The sequence below is a fragment of the Odocoileus virginianus genome, chromosome 23, assembly GCF_023699985.2.
Source record: "Odocoileus virginianus isolate 20LAN1187 ecotype Illinois chromosome 23, Ovbor_1.2, whole genome shotgun sequence".
In the NCBI taxonomy this organism is placed as follows: Eukaryota; Metazoa; Chordata; class Mammalia; order Artiodactyla; family Cervidae; genus Odocoileus; species Odocoileus virginianus.
This window is the reverse complement of record NC_069696.1, coordinates 13326654-13344274: the sequence shown is the minus strand read 5'-3', so window position 1 is coordinate 13344274 and position 17621 is coordinate 13326654. Positions and strand designations below refer to the sequence as shown.

The following is a 17621-nucleotide window of genomic DNA, read 5'->3' as shown; positions in this document are numbered from 1 at the left end:
CACTTGACGTGAGTTAATATTCAGTGTTGTTTTCTGGTCATAACCTGGCTCTTTGTTCCTGGACGTTCCTCCATGCTCTGACCTCCTGGGCTCCCTGTGGGAGGGTCCGAGCCCTGGATCCCTGGGAGGAAGAGGGTGGGATAGCCCAGACGGCCTGAGCTTTTGAGCTTAAAACCAGCATGACCCTAGAATCTTGGACCAGAACACATCTGTGTGTGGTTTAAGATTAAGAGAATGTTTCATAACAAGTGCTACCGGGAAACGATATCCTATGTCTCATATTAGTACAATGGGCCTTTGCAAAAAAAAAAGAGAGAGAAAAGAAACACCCGCAGAAAAGCAGCTTGGATGGAAAAATGAAGTCTCTGATGCTGTTTGTGCCGATGTCAATCTTGGGGCTAGAGAGGTGCCGCTGAAAAGGGCTTCTTCCCCTCCCCCCTCCCTGCCCCCCCCCCCCCAAATGTTTATCCAGCAGCCTCTGAGTGCCGGGGGCTGCTGTGGAAGTGACAGGTGCAGCAGAAACAAGACCTGCAAGTTCTCGGTCCTCTTGACTTCACTGGGGGGAAAGATGGACGTGAGCAAATAAAATCCGGCTGTGGCCGCTCCTGTGTGGGAGTAACAGTGGGGGTGTGGCAGAGCGTGAGTGGGGGCGTGTGGGAGGCCCCTCTGATGGGGGTCGTGCCGCTGAGTCCTGGGTGGCCCAGCGGGCAGCCACCAGCGGCAAGGATGCCGTGTTCCAGGCAGAAGATGCAGCCTGCAAGGGCCCTGGGGCAGGGGGATGTCTCTAAGACAAGGGAGGGTCGCAAGCATGGACCACGTAGGACCGTAAGATGGGGTACGTGGAGGCTTCCCTGGTGGTCCCGTGGCTAAGACTCCATTCTTCTGATGCAGGGAGCCTGGGTTCGATCCCTGGTCAGGAACTAGATCCTGGATGCCACCGCTAAAAGGTCCCGCATGCTACAATGAACTCAGTGCAGCCAAATAAATATCCAAAGAAAGATGGTGTCAGCAGCATGGGTTTGCCCCCGGGTGCCCCTGGCGGGGAGTGGGTGATGAGATCAAGGCTTTGGGACGACTGCAGTGGCCACAGTGTGGACCAGCGCTCCCTGCTGTCTGGGTGTGGCCGGTGTGTTTCGGGGGAGGGAGGGTGGTGTCATCTCTGAGGTTTCCTGCCGCGACGAGCTTGCCATCTTCTGCCTTAGTCTCTTTTCCTTGTTACTTCTTCAGCCTCCGACCCTCGGTCTGAGAGCCACAGGCATGGTCCCGGCGTCTGCCATCTGCTCTCTGTGCTCCCAGGAAATCGGGGACAGAGCCGAGCCCCCACCTTGCCCACCTCTGGGTTTTACACTAGCCCTGTGGGGTGGCCGCCCTCCCTACGCTGAGGTCATACAAGTGCTATGTCCTCTTTCAAATTCGGCCCTTCCAGAGAACTCCCTGGTGGTTCAGTGGTTAGGACTCCATGCTTCCGCTGCCGACAGCCTGGGTTCAGTCCCTAGTCAGGGAACTAAGATCCCAAAAGCAGAACTACACGGCCAAAAAGGAAAAAAAAAGTCAGCCTTTCCAGGTTATCATGAGGACCAGATGGATCTGTCATAGAGCGCTCCGTGCCTGACCTACTAGGCGATGGGTGTTATTACTGGGGGAGTCCGGGGGCCCCCTCCCCCAAGCCTGATTTCTCAGGCATGAGACTTGGCTTCCCAGGGTCTCAGTTTTTCTCACCTGTCAAGTGGGGTAATGCCGGCTTCTCTTAGAATCTCTGGGAATCTCAGGTTTGCTCCTGAACGTGTTGTGACTTCTGCAGCGGTTGCGTTTCTCCACTGTCTGGACAGGTTTTGTGACTCAGGGTTCCCCAAACGCGGCTTCTGGCTCCTGGGTGTCTGAGGAAATCCATCCCAGAAGCAGAAGCTCCCATGTGTTGCCGCCCATCTGTCGTGCTGAGGGCTCCCAGCAAGTTGTGTGTGGTGGTGACTGTGCCGGGTCCAGAGGGACAAGGTGACCTCCAGGGTTTGTGGCCTGACGGCATCCTCTCGGGGGTCCTGAGGCTTCCCAGACTCAGGCCGGAAGGTGGTCCCTGGCCCCTGACTGTCTGGGGGCACAGCCCAGCTCCAGCTCTGGGAGGGTGGGGACTGCCGGGGGCTCAGAGCTTGCCCAGGTGCCCAGGGAGCCGGGGCGGGGGCGCTCACGGAGGGCACCGGCTGCACCCACATTACAGGACATCCGTCTGGGCTGCCGGGACACAGAGCCGAGCTGAGTCACAGGGATGAGAACTTGGCCAGGTGTCTCTCGGGCCCCGGAGCACATGGTGTGGGGGGTGGACTGGAGCAGATGAAGGTCCCTGAGCATTGCGGCTGCGCCTCAGGGCCGCCCTGGAGGTGACGGAGCCGCCCTGTGGCCAGCGTGGCCAGACCAAGTCCCTGGGGCGGCTGCTGGACAGCCCGTCTGGTTCTGGGCTCAGAACCTGTGGTGTTGCTCAGCCTGGTGGCCCGAACACTCCGCCGTTTCTGGCCGCCAAGTCCTGAGGACCTCCTCTCATGAGCTGGTCACTTGTGTTCGCTGAGAGGCCGTGTTCTCCTGTGTGTCTTCCTAAAGCAACACGTGGTGAGCTTCTCCTGGATGCTGGGCTTCCCAGGTGGCGCCCATGGTAAAGAACCCGCCTGCCAGTGCAGGAGACGTAAGAGACGCGGGTTCAGTCCCTGGGTCGAGAAGATCCCCTAGAGGGGGGCATGGCAACCTGCTCCAGTATTCTTGCCTGGAGAATCCCATGGACGGAGGAGCCTGGCGGGCTGCAGTCCACGGGGTCGCAAAGAGTCAGACTCAGCCGAAGCGACTGAGCATGCATGGTGTTTAGATGAGCTAGGAGGAGAGCAACCGTCATCATAGCAGAGGTCAAGGCGAGGACCGTGCTGGACGCCGTGGGCTCTGAGCTGGGCTGCGGGTGGGTGGGCGGCTGGAGCAGGTGCAGAGGAGGGAGAATGGGGTCTCAGTGTCACCCCCGCCCCCGTGTCTGGAGGAAAGCCTGTGAGGCTGGAGTCTCAGGCAGTGAGGACTGGGTTGTGTGCTGAGCATTGAGATGCCCCGATGAGCTGGGGGCAGGGGGCGGGTTCCACTGGGGGCTTCTGAGCTTGATGGGCATGATGGGAGCTGTGCTTTCAGAAGCCAAGTGTGGGGGGAGGGAAGCGGGCCCTGGGGTGCGGGGTCAAGGTTGTGGTCACGAGTGGGGAGGGGCCTGGGGCTCGGGGGTGCTGTTCCCGCTGGCGCGGGGAGAGGGGATTGGGCAGGCGGGCAGCTGAATGACCCCCCCTTATGTCTCACAGACGGCATCCACAGCGTGGCGGCGCTCTGCACCCTGCGGGTCACGGTCATCACGGACGACATGCTGACCAACAGCATCACCGTGCGCCTGGAGGACATGTCGCAGGAGCGGTTCCTGTCCCCGCTGCTGTCGCGCTTCGTGGAGGGCGTGGCCACGGTGCTGTCCACCACCAGGGACGCCGTCTTCGTCTTCAACATCCAGAACGACACGGACGTGAGCTCCAACATCCTGAACGTGACCTTCTCGGCCTTGCTGCCCGGCGGCGTCCGGGACAAGTTCTTCCCGTCGGAGGACCTGCAGGAGCAGATCTACCTGAACCGGACGCTGCTGACGGCCGTGTCCACGCAGCGCGTGCTGCCCTTTGACGACAACATCTGCCTGCGGGAGCCGTGCGAGAACTACATGAAGTGCGTGTCAGTGCTGAAGTTCGACAGCTCCGCGCCCTTCATCAGCTCGCCCACCGTGCTCTTCCGGCCCATCCACCCGGTCAACGGGCTGCGGTGCCGCTGCCCGCCCGGCTTCACCGGCGACTACTGTGAGACCGAGATCGACCTGTGCTACTCCAGCCCCTGCGGCGCCCACGGCCGCTGCCGCAGCCGCGAGGGCGGCTACACCTGCGAGTGTCTGGAGGACTTCACAGGTAGGGTCCCCCCACTTCTCCCCGGGAGGGCTTGGGGTGCGGGGAGGCCCCGGGCACCTGTGCGTCACACCAGCCTTCCAGCTCACAGGTCAGCGTGCCCGGCGGTTTCCTCCGTCCACTCCCCTCCTCGGGGACGTGGTCAAAGGCTGGACCCTGGGCTCCCTGGGTGTTGGATCTGCTTCCTGACCACAGCTCCAGGGTCTCCACTGACCCTCGTACCATTTAAGCCACCCTCTTAAGCAACTGCCTGTGATGTGGGAGACTTGGGTTCCATCCATGGGTCGGAAAGATCCTCCCTGGAGAAGGAAATGGCAACCCACTCCGGTACTCTTGCCTGGAAAATCCCGTGGACGGAGGAGCCTGGTGGGTTATAGTCCGTGGGGTTGCAAAGAGTCAGACACGAGTGAGTGACTTCACTTTCAGTTTTCACTTTCTTTGGAAGGACAGTAGGAGGAAGATTGTACAACCAGAGCCCACTGAAAATCTACCCGGATGAAATGACATGTGTTTCATTTAAGTGGTTTCGATTTTTTTTTTTAAGATTTTTTTTGATGTGGACCATTTTTAGTCTCTATTGAATTTGTTACAATATTGCTTCGTTTTATGTTTTGCTTTTTTGGCCACATGGCACATAGGATCTTAGCTCCCCGCCAACCACAAGGGTCAAACCCACATCCCCTGCCTTGGAAGGCAGGGTCTTAACCACTGGACCACAAGGGAGGTCCCAAAGTGGCTTTGAATGTAAAGTAGTTCATTCCTGATTTCGAGTTAAACTGATTATAGTGAAATGGTGTAGGAACTTCCCTGGTGGTCCAGTGGGGAAGACTCGGAGCTCCCAATGCTGGGAGCCGGGTTTCATCCCTGGTCAGGGAACTAGGTCCCACGTGCTACAGTAAAGATCCAAATAAATAAATATTTTAAGAAGTGAAACAGCGTAACTGGGATAGAAATGGTGAGCCACTAATCGTTTGGGTCTGGAAAGATGATGTTGGTTTCTTCATGCCTCATTGTCGCTGTAGAAATTACTCATCTTCCCTGCCTCGAAGATACACTTCCCTTGAGACATCCTGATTTGTCACCGATGGTTGTTTTTAAAAACAAAAATCCCACCGAAAGCAGTCCAGAAACACATGCTCTTGCTGTGGTCTCCAGCTGCCTGTCACGTAGAATCCAGTTGCCCATTTGATAAACATGTGTTCTGTGGCAGATGGTGACCGTTTGTCTTCTGGAAAGTTCTCTGATTTTAGGTGAGACCTGACTTGGCCCGGGGGGGGGGCGCTTTGAGAGACTTTCATGGACCGTGTCCTCGGTGGACGTGTTTGGTGTAAACAGTGGGGAAAGCGTTTCTGCGCACGAGGGACGCGGCATGCCTGATGGAGCTTAGGCCGCGCCTTACAGTGTTAGCAGGTATTCCCGGAGCAGGAAGAGAGTGAGCCTGGGGTGGGGACACCGAGGGCGGTAGGCGGGCAGGCGGAACTCTGCACCCGAAGAGGAGGAGCTGCTGCTGGAGGAGGGGGTGTTTGGCAGCCTGGGGAGCTGGCGTGCGCCCTGGCTTGCTGCGTCTGAGCCCAGCCTGGTTATAATCTGCTGGCACCTCTGTGGCAAGAAAGGCTTGATTGCCCGCCGTGGCTCCTCTTAGCTGTCTGTGTCTGTCTGTCTGTCCATCTGTCATGTCTGGCTCTGCCCATCTCTTCCCCGTGGTCTCCCAATTGTTAACCGTCAATTCCTGGCTGCCCTGGGATCTAATGATGAGCAGGGAAGGTAAAGGACACCCCGGGGCCCGAGCCCACGCCTGAGTCGTCAGGGCTGTCGTGTCTAGGAGCCGTGCCACGTGGGTGGGGCCCACCCGGGCCCACCCGGGCCCACCCCGTGGGGCCCACCCCTTCCTCCCCCTCCCACTCCACAGCGTTGAGCTGGCATCTCAGCCTGTTCCAAAGTCCCACCCGGTTGTGCCAGCCATGGTCAGCCCTCTGCACAATGGGGACGCGTTCCCCGCCTCCCCGCCGAGCTCGGTGTCCCTGCCTGCCTCCCCACCACACGGCCTGGATAGGGAGTGGGTCCACAATGAGTCCTGCTTCCAGCGGAGAAGCCATGGCCCCGGGCCCCTGGGACAGGGCCTGGTGCCCTCCAGGGAGTCAGCAAGCGAGCAGTCACTCAACGAGCGTTAGTTGAGTGCCTGCTGTATGCCTGGCCGGTGCAGGCATCAGACCTGCCCCCGCCCAATGGTGTGGCCAACCAAGGTTGCCATGCAATCGGCCATCTCCCTGGTGGAGACACATGATGGTGGGGGCCATCCCAAGCTCCCCCAGACTCTGGCGGCTTCATCTTGAAGCTGGCCAGTGCGGGGGGTAGTCTGTCCTGGTTGAGCAGACCAGCGTCGCCTCGTAGCCGCAGCCGCAGACCTGGGCCCCGGAAATGCCAGGTGTGAGCTTGGGGCCACGTCTGGGCAGGGTAAGCAGAGGTGCTGGGGACCCGTGGACCCAGGATCCTCTCCAAAGAGGCATCAGCCTGTTGGGTGGGAAGGACTTCCAGACTTCTCAGGTTCTGTTTTCATCACCAGAGTCATTTATAGAGAAATTATGCCCGGGAGTGACCCCGTGTGTCATCACCGCTGAAAGGTCCTGATGGGCAGGGGCCTCATCTGAACGTCCTTGGTGCTGAGTTGCTGTACGCATTTCCCGCCGAGATAAGGCTGAGTCAGACTGATTACTCCTCCTTCGTCCCCCTTCCTCTCTTTCTTCCTTTCTCCCTTTGAAGCCCTGCTCTCTTGCTGGAGGTAATTGAGCCCATTTATTCCTGGTGAAAGCCGCGCTGTCGTCACCAGCGTTTTATTACTGGCTCCCGGGTAAGCCGAGCTCGGGCCTGGCGGGTAGGAAGCTGGAAGGGGCCCAAGGCCGCCAGAGGACCCTGGCTTCCTGTGTTGCCGGACGGGAGATGAGCTGGGTAAAGGAAGGTATCCGTTAATTTCAGGAAAAGCTCATGAATTTGATGCTGGAAAAATACCCCGACGGCTCCTCGGTGTTTCTTCCGTCCCTTTTGGCCTCAAGGAAGTTCCAAGGCCCCAGGAGCGAGGACGCCGTGTCCTTGTAGGGAGAAGGCATCTCTCCTTCTCACAGCGCTGCGTGGGGGCCTGGCTGGGGTTGCAGGGGCCCCGCTCTGCAGGGGACGGGGGCAGAGGACTGCAGGCGGCGAGGCTCAGCCTGGCGAGCTGGCACGCCGGTTTCCTTGGTCGCGGTCCCTGTCCGCTCCGGCCTGTGAAGAGCGTGGCTTTGACTTGGGTTTAGGTTAAACTCGCACGCACGCCGCCCATCCCTCCCGCCTCCTCTCCTCCACACCTGCCGTCTCTCTGTCGTCGCTGCCCTCGGGGTCCAGCCGAGTGCTGTCCCTGCTCTGGGGAGGTTCCGAGACGTCCCTGGCTTCCTGGAACAGTGACTGTCGAGCTCCCTGGAAACTCCCTGTTTGCGCGTCGGTTGATCTGCTCTCATTTGGGGCATGAGGCACATATTTCCACGACCCTCAGGAGGGCGGCGGCCTGCAGATGGTTCTTAGTGGGCCCTGCAGTGTGGTGTCCCGTTCCAGATGGGTCTACCCGGCTACCCTGACCCTCCCAGCAGCTCCGTGGCCCCGTCTGTAAATGGAGAGCCCGGGTGCAAGTGTCTCGTCCAGTCTCTGCGGGGAGATTCTGCCCCCAGGGGACGCGTGACAACATCCCAGGACGGCGTGACTGTCCTAGGGGGTTGAGGTGCCCGTGGCTGGAGACACCTCCCACATGGGGCACCTCCCACAGAGAATGGTCCTCCCCGGAGTGTTCCTGGAGGCCACAGGCCCTGCTCTAGACCCGGGTGAGCCTGAGGCAGGATTTGAAGCTGGTGCTCTGGCTTCTGAGCTCAGGCTCGTCCACCCTGTGGACCCCTCGAGGGTGGGATGGCCGGGTTCACCTGTTTACCAAGTCCTTTTTCTTGCTTCATTGACGTCACCGCATCTGTTAAGTGCCTTCTGCGTGCAGGGCGCTAAGGGTGAAGCCCGAAGGGTCGTGGGAGAATCACACCGCGTCCCCCTGTTCTCGAGGTCAGTTCAGTTCAGTTGCTCAGTCATGTCTGACTCTGTGACCCCATGGACTGCAGCACGCCAGGCTTCCCTGTCCATCACCAACTCCCGGAGCTCTCTCAAACTCATGTCCATTGACTCGGTGATGCCATCCAACCATCTCATCCTCTGTCGTCACCTTCTCCTCCCACTTTCAATCTTTCCCAGCACCAGGGCCTTTACTAATGAGTCAGCTCTTCACATCAGGTGGCCAAAGTATTGGAGTTTCAGCTTCAACATCAGTCCTTTCAATGAATATTCAGGACCGATTTCCTTTAGGATGGACTGGTTGTATCTTCTTGCAGACCAAGGGACTCTCAAGAGTCTTCTCCAACACCACAGTTCAAAAGCATCAGGGGGAGGCAAACTCCTCCGACCCAGAAGGACTCGAGTCTGGGCTGGTCCAGGGCGAGCCTCGGGCTGTGATTCTGAGCCTGGGTCCTATTGCCCCTTGGTGTGTCGTGTCCCTAATTAAACAGCCTCGTCACTCCTCGCTGCCGTGGGGGAGACCGTGTCCACCCAGGCTCCGCTCCAGGAGGCCTGCCACAACCCCGTGAGGTGGGGACAGCTGTCACCCGGTTCAGGGATACCCAGTTCAGAGCTCGGTGGGGGGTGGGCGGACCTGGGGGTCTCTTTCCTGAGCACTGATCCACCCTGGCTTCTCATTTCAGCCTGTTCAGGGCTCACAGTGGGTGCCCCCCGCCCAACCCCATGCTTCGTGTTTAACCTGAAACCAAGCCTCCCGCCCCTGCCCCTGCCATCTGCTCTTCACGGGTGCCCAGGGCTGGGGCGGGTGCCCAGGTCACATGACCACTTGCGCTGGGTCCCATCGGTGCGGTGCCTCAGCCTCCCCCAGAGCCTCAGAGGCTGACCTCAGCCCAGCACCCTGCCCCTTGCTCACCCTCTAGAAGCAAGCCTGGCTCCTCTCACCAGGGCACTGGGCCTCGAGTGTGCATTCCCTCTGGTCTTCCTGAACGTCAGCACTGCCCTCCCCTCTGCGTCCAGCATCAGCATGGTGCAGGCATACAGTAGGCGTGTAATAAATGCCCGTGCAGGATGGTGGGGCAGGGGTCAATGAGCCGGGTCTTCCTCCCTGGCCTGAAAAGACATCCTGGGAGTCCAGGACTCTGTGCTGTGCTCAGAGCCACTTCTGCCACCCCCCGGGCAGGGCTCTCCTTCCATCAGCTCCGTCCCTTCCATCCTGCTGGTGGGTCACCACCTGGCCATGTGCCTGCCTGACCCCAGCCCAGCACTGCCTGGGAAGCCCTGCCCCTTCCCGTCTCAAATGCATCCTCTCGGGATGGGATACAGCGGTGGTGACATGTCATGGCCGCGTCGGCCGGGGTGGGGGATGCATTCCTGAGCAGGCGGCAACCTTGATGTCAGCTGGGAAGGTAGGGCTTTCCTGGACTGCTCAGCCACCTGCGTGTCGGGGACGAGGGGAGGGTCCTGTTTATCCCTGAGCCTCTGTGTTTAGACCCGGGGCCGCTCGTCTGGGTTCAGAGGGCTCAGCGAATAGCCCTGCTCTGTGCATGAAGCACCCGGCTCTCCCTGGGCTCCCGATGTCCACGCTGCTGGACCCTGTGTCGTCAAGGGTGCGCCCCAGCGGGTGTAGCCTGGATTGGGGATAAGAGGGTCAGGGACCACTTAGGAGAGTCTCAGTGGTGCTGGGTTTGAGCTTTGTGCTAACTACCCCGGGGTGGGACGTCGCAGTTGTCCTGTGGGGGGCCTTTCTGAGACTCTGACTGTCCCTCAGAGTGACCTCCCCCAGACTGTCCCTCACGGTGACCTGCCCGAGTTGGGGACCTGGACTGTCTCCCAGGGTGACCTCCCCCGGGCTGGGGACCTGGACTGTCCCCAGGGTGACCTCCCCTGGGCTGGGGGCCTGGACTGTCCTCCCCGGGGCAGGGTATTTTGTGTAGGTTGAAGGCCAGAGAAACTTTAAATATAAAAATTGAATCACCTTTTCTGTTCATGGGGAAAACACTGAAATCAATTCTGGCGCCTCTCTGATTCTGCTGTGAAAAATGACCCTTACCCCATCTCTGAGTTTTCTCTTGGCGTCTCTCATCACCATAATGGTATCTCCATGCTCCTGGGACACACTGACCCTGTGCCCTGCTGTTAGACAGAAAAGGCTTCGCGCGTCTGAGCTGCGCTCTCCTCCTGCGGGCTGACGTTCACAGACAGAGAAATAAGTTTGCCGCACTTACTGCGGTTTACTGGATTAAAGTTCCATTTGGAAGAGTTCGCCGTCAAGTCGAATTTAGTCCTTAAACTCGAGAGTTAATTATCATTCGAAATGAAAATCATTATCTGGCCTATAATTAAAATCTCAAATAAAGCAGAGACAGAATCCTTTCTTAGGAAGATGTGCTTTCCAGATACTCAGGATTACTGCAGTTTTCTCTGTTTGTAGCATCTACAGCTTCCTGGTTGGGGATAGCCAGCATTTCTCGAGCGCGTTATCGTAAAGCTGGGGAATTATTGCACTTCTGGGAGACTTTGTTTTCCATTAAAATCATATACGAGGCATTGCCGTGAGGATGAATTTGGCCAGAGTGCTCCTTTTCTCTTCCATGGAATTCTTTTCCCCAAAGCGGGGACTTTTGGCACACAGCATTAGCGTCCCCCTCGCCGGTCGGGGTGTCCACACACAGGCAGATGGTCTCTGGGGAGAAGGATGGTCCTCAGGGTCCTGTTAGCACCCTGGGCCTGCTGCCACAGGGCCACACTCTGGGTGGTTTAAAGTAACAGAAATGTATTCCTTCTGGGGAGGCTGGAAGTCCAAAATCAAGGAGTTGGCGGGGACTTGCTCCGGGGGACAGTCCTTCCTGCCGCTTCTTAGCTTCTGGTGGCCCAGGTGATCCTTGGCTTACTGCTCCATCTCTGTCTTCATATGGCCTCCCCCCACCCCACCCTGGGGGGCTCTGTCCCCATGTCTGGATTTCCCTCATCTTAAAAGGACACCAGTCATTGGACTGATGCTGAAGCTGAAGCTCCAATACTCTGGCCACCTGATGTGAAGAGCTGACTCATTGGAAAAGACCCTGATGCTGGGAAAGATTGAAGGCAGGAGGAGAAGGGGAAGACAGAGGATGAGATGGTTGGATGGCATCACCGACTCAATGGACATGAGTTTGAGCAAGCTCTGGGAGTTGGTGATACACAGGGAAGCCTGGCGTGCTACGGTCCAGAGGGTCACAGAATCGGACACGACTGAGTGACTAAACTGAATTAAACTGAGTCATGAGACCAGGGCCTCCACCAATCCAGTATACTCTCACTTTAACTTGATCATCCCCTGGAGAAGGAAATGGCAACCTGCTCCAGTATTCTAGCCTGGGAAATCCCATGGACAGAGGAGCCTGGTGGGCTACAGTTCCTGGGGTCACAAAGAGGCAGACACGACCAAGCAATTAAATAATAACTTGATTCCATCTACAAGAACCTATTTGAAGACTGATTCCCGAGGGCCAGGGATTAGGACTGAAACGTAAGATCTGGGCTTCAGGGCTTCTGGGGGTCGGTGTGATGGCCACTTCTTGTCAGCCTGCTTGTCCAGCAGCTGCTGGGCCAGAGGACCCTCAGACAGGCCTCTGTGGTCTACTTTCTTTTTAGACACCTGAACACAAGCATTCCCCATGTCCACCCTGCCAGCGTCTAGGTAGGTCGGTGAGCTGGGCGCAGGGCCTGAGCTGTTGAGTAACAGAGGTCGGTACTGAAGTGTCTGACCACAGTGAGCAAAGTGGGCTGAGGACGTGCCACATGTGGGCGGGTGCTCCTTGGCCGGGTCCTGCCAGGATCTCCCCCACATACATGCAGGCTGGATCCGGTGTGCATGCTTCTGTGGAAAGACCTGGAGGGCGGGCTCCTCAGGAGCAAGGGCTGGGCTTGCCTGTGCCCCTTCCCGCAGCTCAAATCCTGCAGCTGCTGTGATAAAGTCCCACACACGAGGGGCTTAAACCACGCGGATTTATTCTCAGAGCTCCTGGGGGCCCCGGGGAGCCCCCTCCGGGTCGGGCTTCTGGGCACTGCCTGCTCTGCATGGCTGGTGACGCTTCCTCCCCTCACCCCCGCCTCTGCGTCTGTTGTCAATGCTTCCCCACTGACCCCCGACCCCCAGGACCCTGGTCATTACCTCTGACCCCCGGGGATCCAGCTGGCCTCCCGGTGTTGAGTCTCAGGGTCCCCACCTAACCCACACCTGCCCAGTGCCTTTCGCAGGCTCCAGCAGGTAGGGTGGGACACTCTGGGGCTCCGTGTTCTCCCACCTGCGTCTGGACCCCCTGGTGCTCGTTCGGTGCTTGTGGCGGGATGCGTACGCGAGGCCTTTGCTGTGGGCACCGACGTGGGGGGTGGGGGTCCCCCCTGTTTCTCTGGAGGCATCACACGGGCTGAGCGCCCCCCACAAGAGTTGCTGGGAGTCCAGTCTGAGCCCCTGACCTGAGAGCGGCCACCCCGGACGTCCCCATGGAGAGAGGTCTCTGCTCACACAGCTGCCCGTCGCCCACCCCGAGCCCTTCCCCTGGTGTGGACAGACTGACGTCTCCCCGGGCCGGGGGCCTGCGGGGCTGGGGTGACGGGGTGACTTCTCTGCTGGGGTCGCCGGGCGCAGCTGAGGAGGCCGTGTGTGTGAACCAGGGTGGCGCGGCTGTCCCGACTCCAATCGGTGACTGAAGAACGTAAGTTCCTGTCTCAGGACGTGGCTGTGTCCCCAGACACTGCCCCCCCTCCTCCTGGCATCACGCGGGAAGGGGAACCTGAGCCACCGGGGGCTCAGCCGCTGCTCTGCGCCGTGATTAAGGTTTCAGTGAGCATTCCGGCCGAGTCTGGACACGTCGCTCTTCCAGAGTTGGCACGCTTTCCCCGCAAACTGATAAGGTGCTGGGCGCGCCCCTTTCCGGCTTGGCCACCCCAGCTGTGGGTTTACTTTCCACCGACAGTTTCTTTCCCGTGGGCAGCAGGGACCCCCAGCCCGGCCTCCAGGCCTCTCCCATCACCCCCACGCAGCAGCCTGGGGCCAAGCCCTGCACCTCCATCTCCCCCAGGGCGCAGGGTCTTTGCCACCCCTCCCACACAAGCCCGTCTTCTCTGCGAGACCTTCCCAGGCCTCCCCGTGCCCCCTCCCTCAGAGGTGCCCCCTCCCTCAGAGATGCCCATGTCATTAGAACTGAACCGCAGGCCTGAGTCTGCGATGCTGTCCTGGGGTTGGTGCTCAGGGCGTTGCAGGACAGATTCCCTGGCCACAGGCTGGCCATCCCTGGGGCTCCAAAGCGGGGACCTCTGGTCTCTGGAGAGAGACCTGTGGAGGCCCAGGAGGGCATGAGGGGGCCCTGGGCAGCCCTACCGTCTGCCCACAGGGCAGCATGCGTCTGCCCCCCAGCAGGCCCCAGGGGACACTGGTGGGGGCCGGTCTGCCCGGGGTGGGACCCTCCGCCCAGCTCCGCCTCACCCTGGGCCCCAGTCTCCTGAGCACATCCCTGGCTGCGGAGGACCCTGCCTTTGCTGTCGGGGGGAGGAGGCGCCTTCGTGCGGAGCCAGGATGGGGACCTGTGTGCTCAGGCCCTGGAGGTCAGCTCGGCGGCCCCTCCCCTGGTCTCCAGGCGCACCTTGCCTCAGGCCCTGCTTGTTCATTTGGCGCCTCCTGGGTCCTTCCTTAGTGGCCGCCCGCTGGGCACCACGAGGGCCTGGGAGACACGGGGCGTTTTCTCTTCCATGGCCCCGGGTCTACTGAGGTTTCTGGAGATGCTGGAAGGTGTCGGGAGCACTGCTTTCTCCTGGGACTGTGCCCAGGAGGAGACTTCTGCTGAGTCAGGCTGGCCTCCGTGGTGTGTTTAGGATTCGTAGTGGTTTCCTGTGGCAGCAGGAACTGAAGACCACAGACGGGGCAGCCCGACCCAGCAGGAATTCATCCTTTCACGCATCCGGAAGCCAGACCGCTGAGCTCAGGCTGTGGGCGGGGCCGCCTCCCTCTGCAGGCGCTGGGGGCCCAGGGCGGGTCCTTTTGCCTCTTCTAGCCGCGGTGGGCTCGGGCCCCCCAGATTTGTGGCCACAGCAGCCTCTGCCCCATCCTCATGTGGTCTGCAAACCCCAGCTGCTCCTCTTCCGTGATTGCGGAGGGCCCTTCCGGGTAACACAGAGGTCTCATCTCAAGATGCTTATTTTAATCACATCTTGTGCCACATGATGTGATGTTCACTCGTCTGCCGTGTGGGGTGATGTTCACAGGTGCTGGGGATCAGGACGTGGACACATCTCTCAGGAGCCACCATTTAGCTGACCTCAGAGTTGGCTATTTTCTGTCCCCCCCCACCCTCCAGAGGACATCAGGGGGTAGGGAGACCACCCGTTTTCTGAACGGAGGGGTCCCCAAGTGTGGCTGCGGGCCAGGCCGGGCCATCCCTGCACCAGGAGCTTTGGAAAGCACAGTGACTTTTCAGGTTCTCCGGGTTCCAGCCCCTGGGGTGTGTAGGTGACTCTTGACTCACAGCCAGGAGCTGTGGATGAGCTGGAATCGGTTTTCTTTGCTGCTGGAATGCATTTTTTTAATTTATATTTAAAAAAATGGGTGTGCCGGGGTTCTGGGAATTTGCTTCAAAGACAGTAGTGAAGTCAGCCCAAGGCCCAGCCTGGGACAGGCCTGCAGTGGCCTGGGCTTCTGGCTCCCCTCCCGCTGGTGAAGGGGACAGGTGTCTGGCCCCTGGGAGGCCTTTCCCGGCTGCCTTGCCCCCTGGGGGCGGAGGGAAGGAGGTGAGACAGTCCAGCAGCCTTGACACTGAGAGGGGGAGGGGAGAGGCTGGAAGGGAGCTGGGGGTGGGGAGCAGGGCTCCGGGGGGCGAGGGGTGGACAGCGGGCACCTCCGGTGTCAGGAAGCCGGTTCTTAGCAGGTGTCACATCACAGCCCCGCGTGCCAGGGGCTCAGAGCTTCCTTGAATCAACTCCTCTCACCTGCACCCTGGCCTCCTAGGGGCCTGGATGGTTCTGGGGCCAGAAACAGAGCTCCTGCCTGCAGGGAGGAGTGGGTTTCCAGCTGGGGAAACTGAGGCAGTGGTCAGGAGCCTGCTCGGGACACCTCTGTCCACCGCAGCGGGCTGCGTGGGCTGGCTGGGAGGGGTGGCGGGGCCCTGGGTGGGAGGAAGGGAGTGGATGGGCCGATTTTCTCAGGGTTTAACCTTTTCAGGACCCTGTCCTTGTCTCTGCTCCCGCTGCTGAAGCTGCCCGTGTGAACAGGGCGGGTGGATCCCCGCCGAGGGGTCTGGTTCTTCTAGCTCACAGCCCTGAGCTGCTGCTTAGGACCAGCAGGCAGTTTTCTCTTTATGGAAAAGCTGGCGTCCTCAAGCCTCTACTCGCCCTTCCGCCCCTGAGGCCCGTCCTGGCCTCCGTCAGGGCCCCGGGGGTTTGGCCTGGCTACACCTCCCCTCCCGCCGGCCCCAGCCCCTCGCGTCCCTTCCCCCTGCTGGGCAGCCCCGGGCCCTTCTGAAGCGCCTCCTGGTGGGACCACGTTCACATCAGCATCTCCTGGTTCCCGTCCTGCCCCTCGGCTCCCAGACCTGCCGTGAAGGTCACACACACGTGGCACGCACCCCACGTCACATATACATGCCACACACACATACACCACACACACACACACACACATCACGTAATAGACACAGATCACATAATACACACACAGACGTGCACACACCCACATCACATATACACACCACACACAGACACATTACACATACATGCCACACACGTCATATATACATGCCACACACATACACCACACACACACACACATCACGTAATAGACACAGATCACATAATACACACACACATGCACACACACCCACATCACATGTACACACCACAGACAGACACATTACACATACATGCCACACACATCATATATACATGCCACGCACGTTACATATACATACCACACACATCATGTGTACACACACATCACATAATAGACACAGAGATCACATAATACACACACATTACATATACACACTCACAGTACATATACACACATATGTATCACATAATAGACATCACGTGATACACACATACATGCCACACACATCATATATACACGCCCCACATCACATGTACACACCACACACACACACACACACCACATACACACACATCACATAACAGTCACAGATCACGTAATCCACGTGTGCACACACCCACATCACATATACACGTCGCACATAGACACATCACACATACAGGCCACACATCATATATACACGCCCCACATTGCATATACATGCCACACAGATTACATACACACCCATGCGTAGCACATATACACACACACACATCACGTAATAGATAGATCACATAATACACACACACATGCGCACACACCCACATCACATATACACGCCACGCAAGACACATTGCATATACATGCCACACACATCACATACACACACATCATATGATAGACTCAGAGAGATCACATAATACACACACATCACATATACACATGTATATCACATCATACACACACGTACACACACACCCACATCACAAATCCACGCAAAGAGTTGGGCACGACTGAGCATGCCCACACTAGCAAACCCTCTGCGGGGTCTCAGTTTCCCGCCTGTGAAGTGGGGGTGTGTAGGAGTTCCCACACCAGGGCTGTGAGGCTGCCGGGCCCCCTGTCACGCTGAGCTGTCAGGGCAGTCACCTTGCACACGAGCCCATGTAAGCGCGGTGCCTCTGGGGCTGCTCTGAAGGACGTAAGGCCCTGGGGTCTGTGGTTCTGGCACTTCAGGCTGGGGTCCCCGGGCAAGCAGTGTCCCTCACCCCCCAGCCCCAAGCATGGGCAGCACAGGCATCCAGTGATGGGGACATGCGTGAGGCCATGGCAGCCGGAGGGGCCTCAGCTTTGGCAGCTAAGACTGCCTCTGTAGGGGCGGGGGTCCCTTCCCAGTGGTCCCACAGGGACTGTGCCCGTGCCGTTGTGAGCAGGAGGCCAGGCCCCGGGCCCTGCGGCAGGGGTTGCGCTGCTGCATGCGGCATGGAGCACGGCTGTGGGTCTGCTCAGGTGAGCCTGCTCCTGGTTGTGGGGCGAGGCTGGCAGTCATAGTGGGCGGGGGCGCAGCCGCAGCACGGAGGGCTGCCCCAGGGTTAGGGTGACTGGGAGCGAGCACTTGAGCCCAAGCGGTCCTGGGATGCTTGGGACAAATTTATTTTAAATGAGAATTCCTAGAAGAGGAATACTGAAGTTAAATCTTGATAAGCAAGCGTAACTGAAAACATTTATTACAGTAAAATAGTGTTTCTTGTAAGAGGTATATATATATATATATATATATATATATAAAGTTAAAGATAGAGGGCTCACTGAATTTGGTCCAAGTTATTTGCTTGAAATAAGATGATTTCAAGAATTAAAGACTAGCACAGCACACCTCTTCCCAACTCTGAGTTCTGTGGTGCCAAGCTGGCTGTGATGGGGGTGCGTCCACCATGGGAATCTGGGCTTGCCCGTGAGGGCTGGCCATCGGGATCCGCCAGGTCTCCACTGCGTAGAGGGTACAGTCAAGGAAACATGTAAGTGGATTCCTG

At 58.7% G+C, this 17621-nt stretch overlaps 1 protein-coding gene across 1 annotated transcript in view; it reads left to right on the top strand.

The window, feature by feature from the left end:
- The window catches only part of CELSR1 (cadherin EGF LAG seven-pass G-type receptor 1), a 146598-nt gene that overhangs the window by 49032 nt on the left and 79945 nt on the right, over positions 1-17621 (top strand). The window contains exon 2 of the mRNA XM_020893634.2: positions 3315-3953. Coding sequence (XP_020749293.2) covers positions 3315-3953 — 639 coding nt within the window. The remainder of the gene's footprint in view (positions 1-3314; positions 3954-17621) is intronic.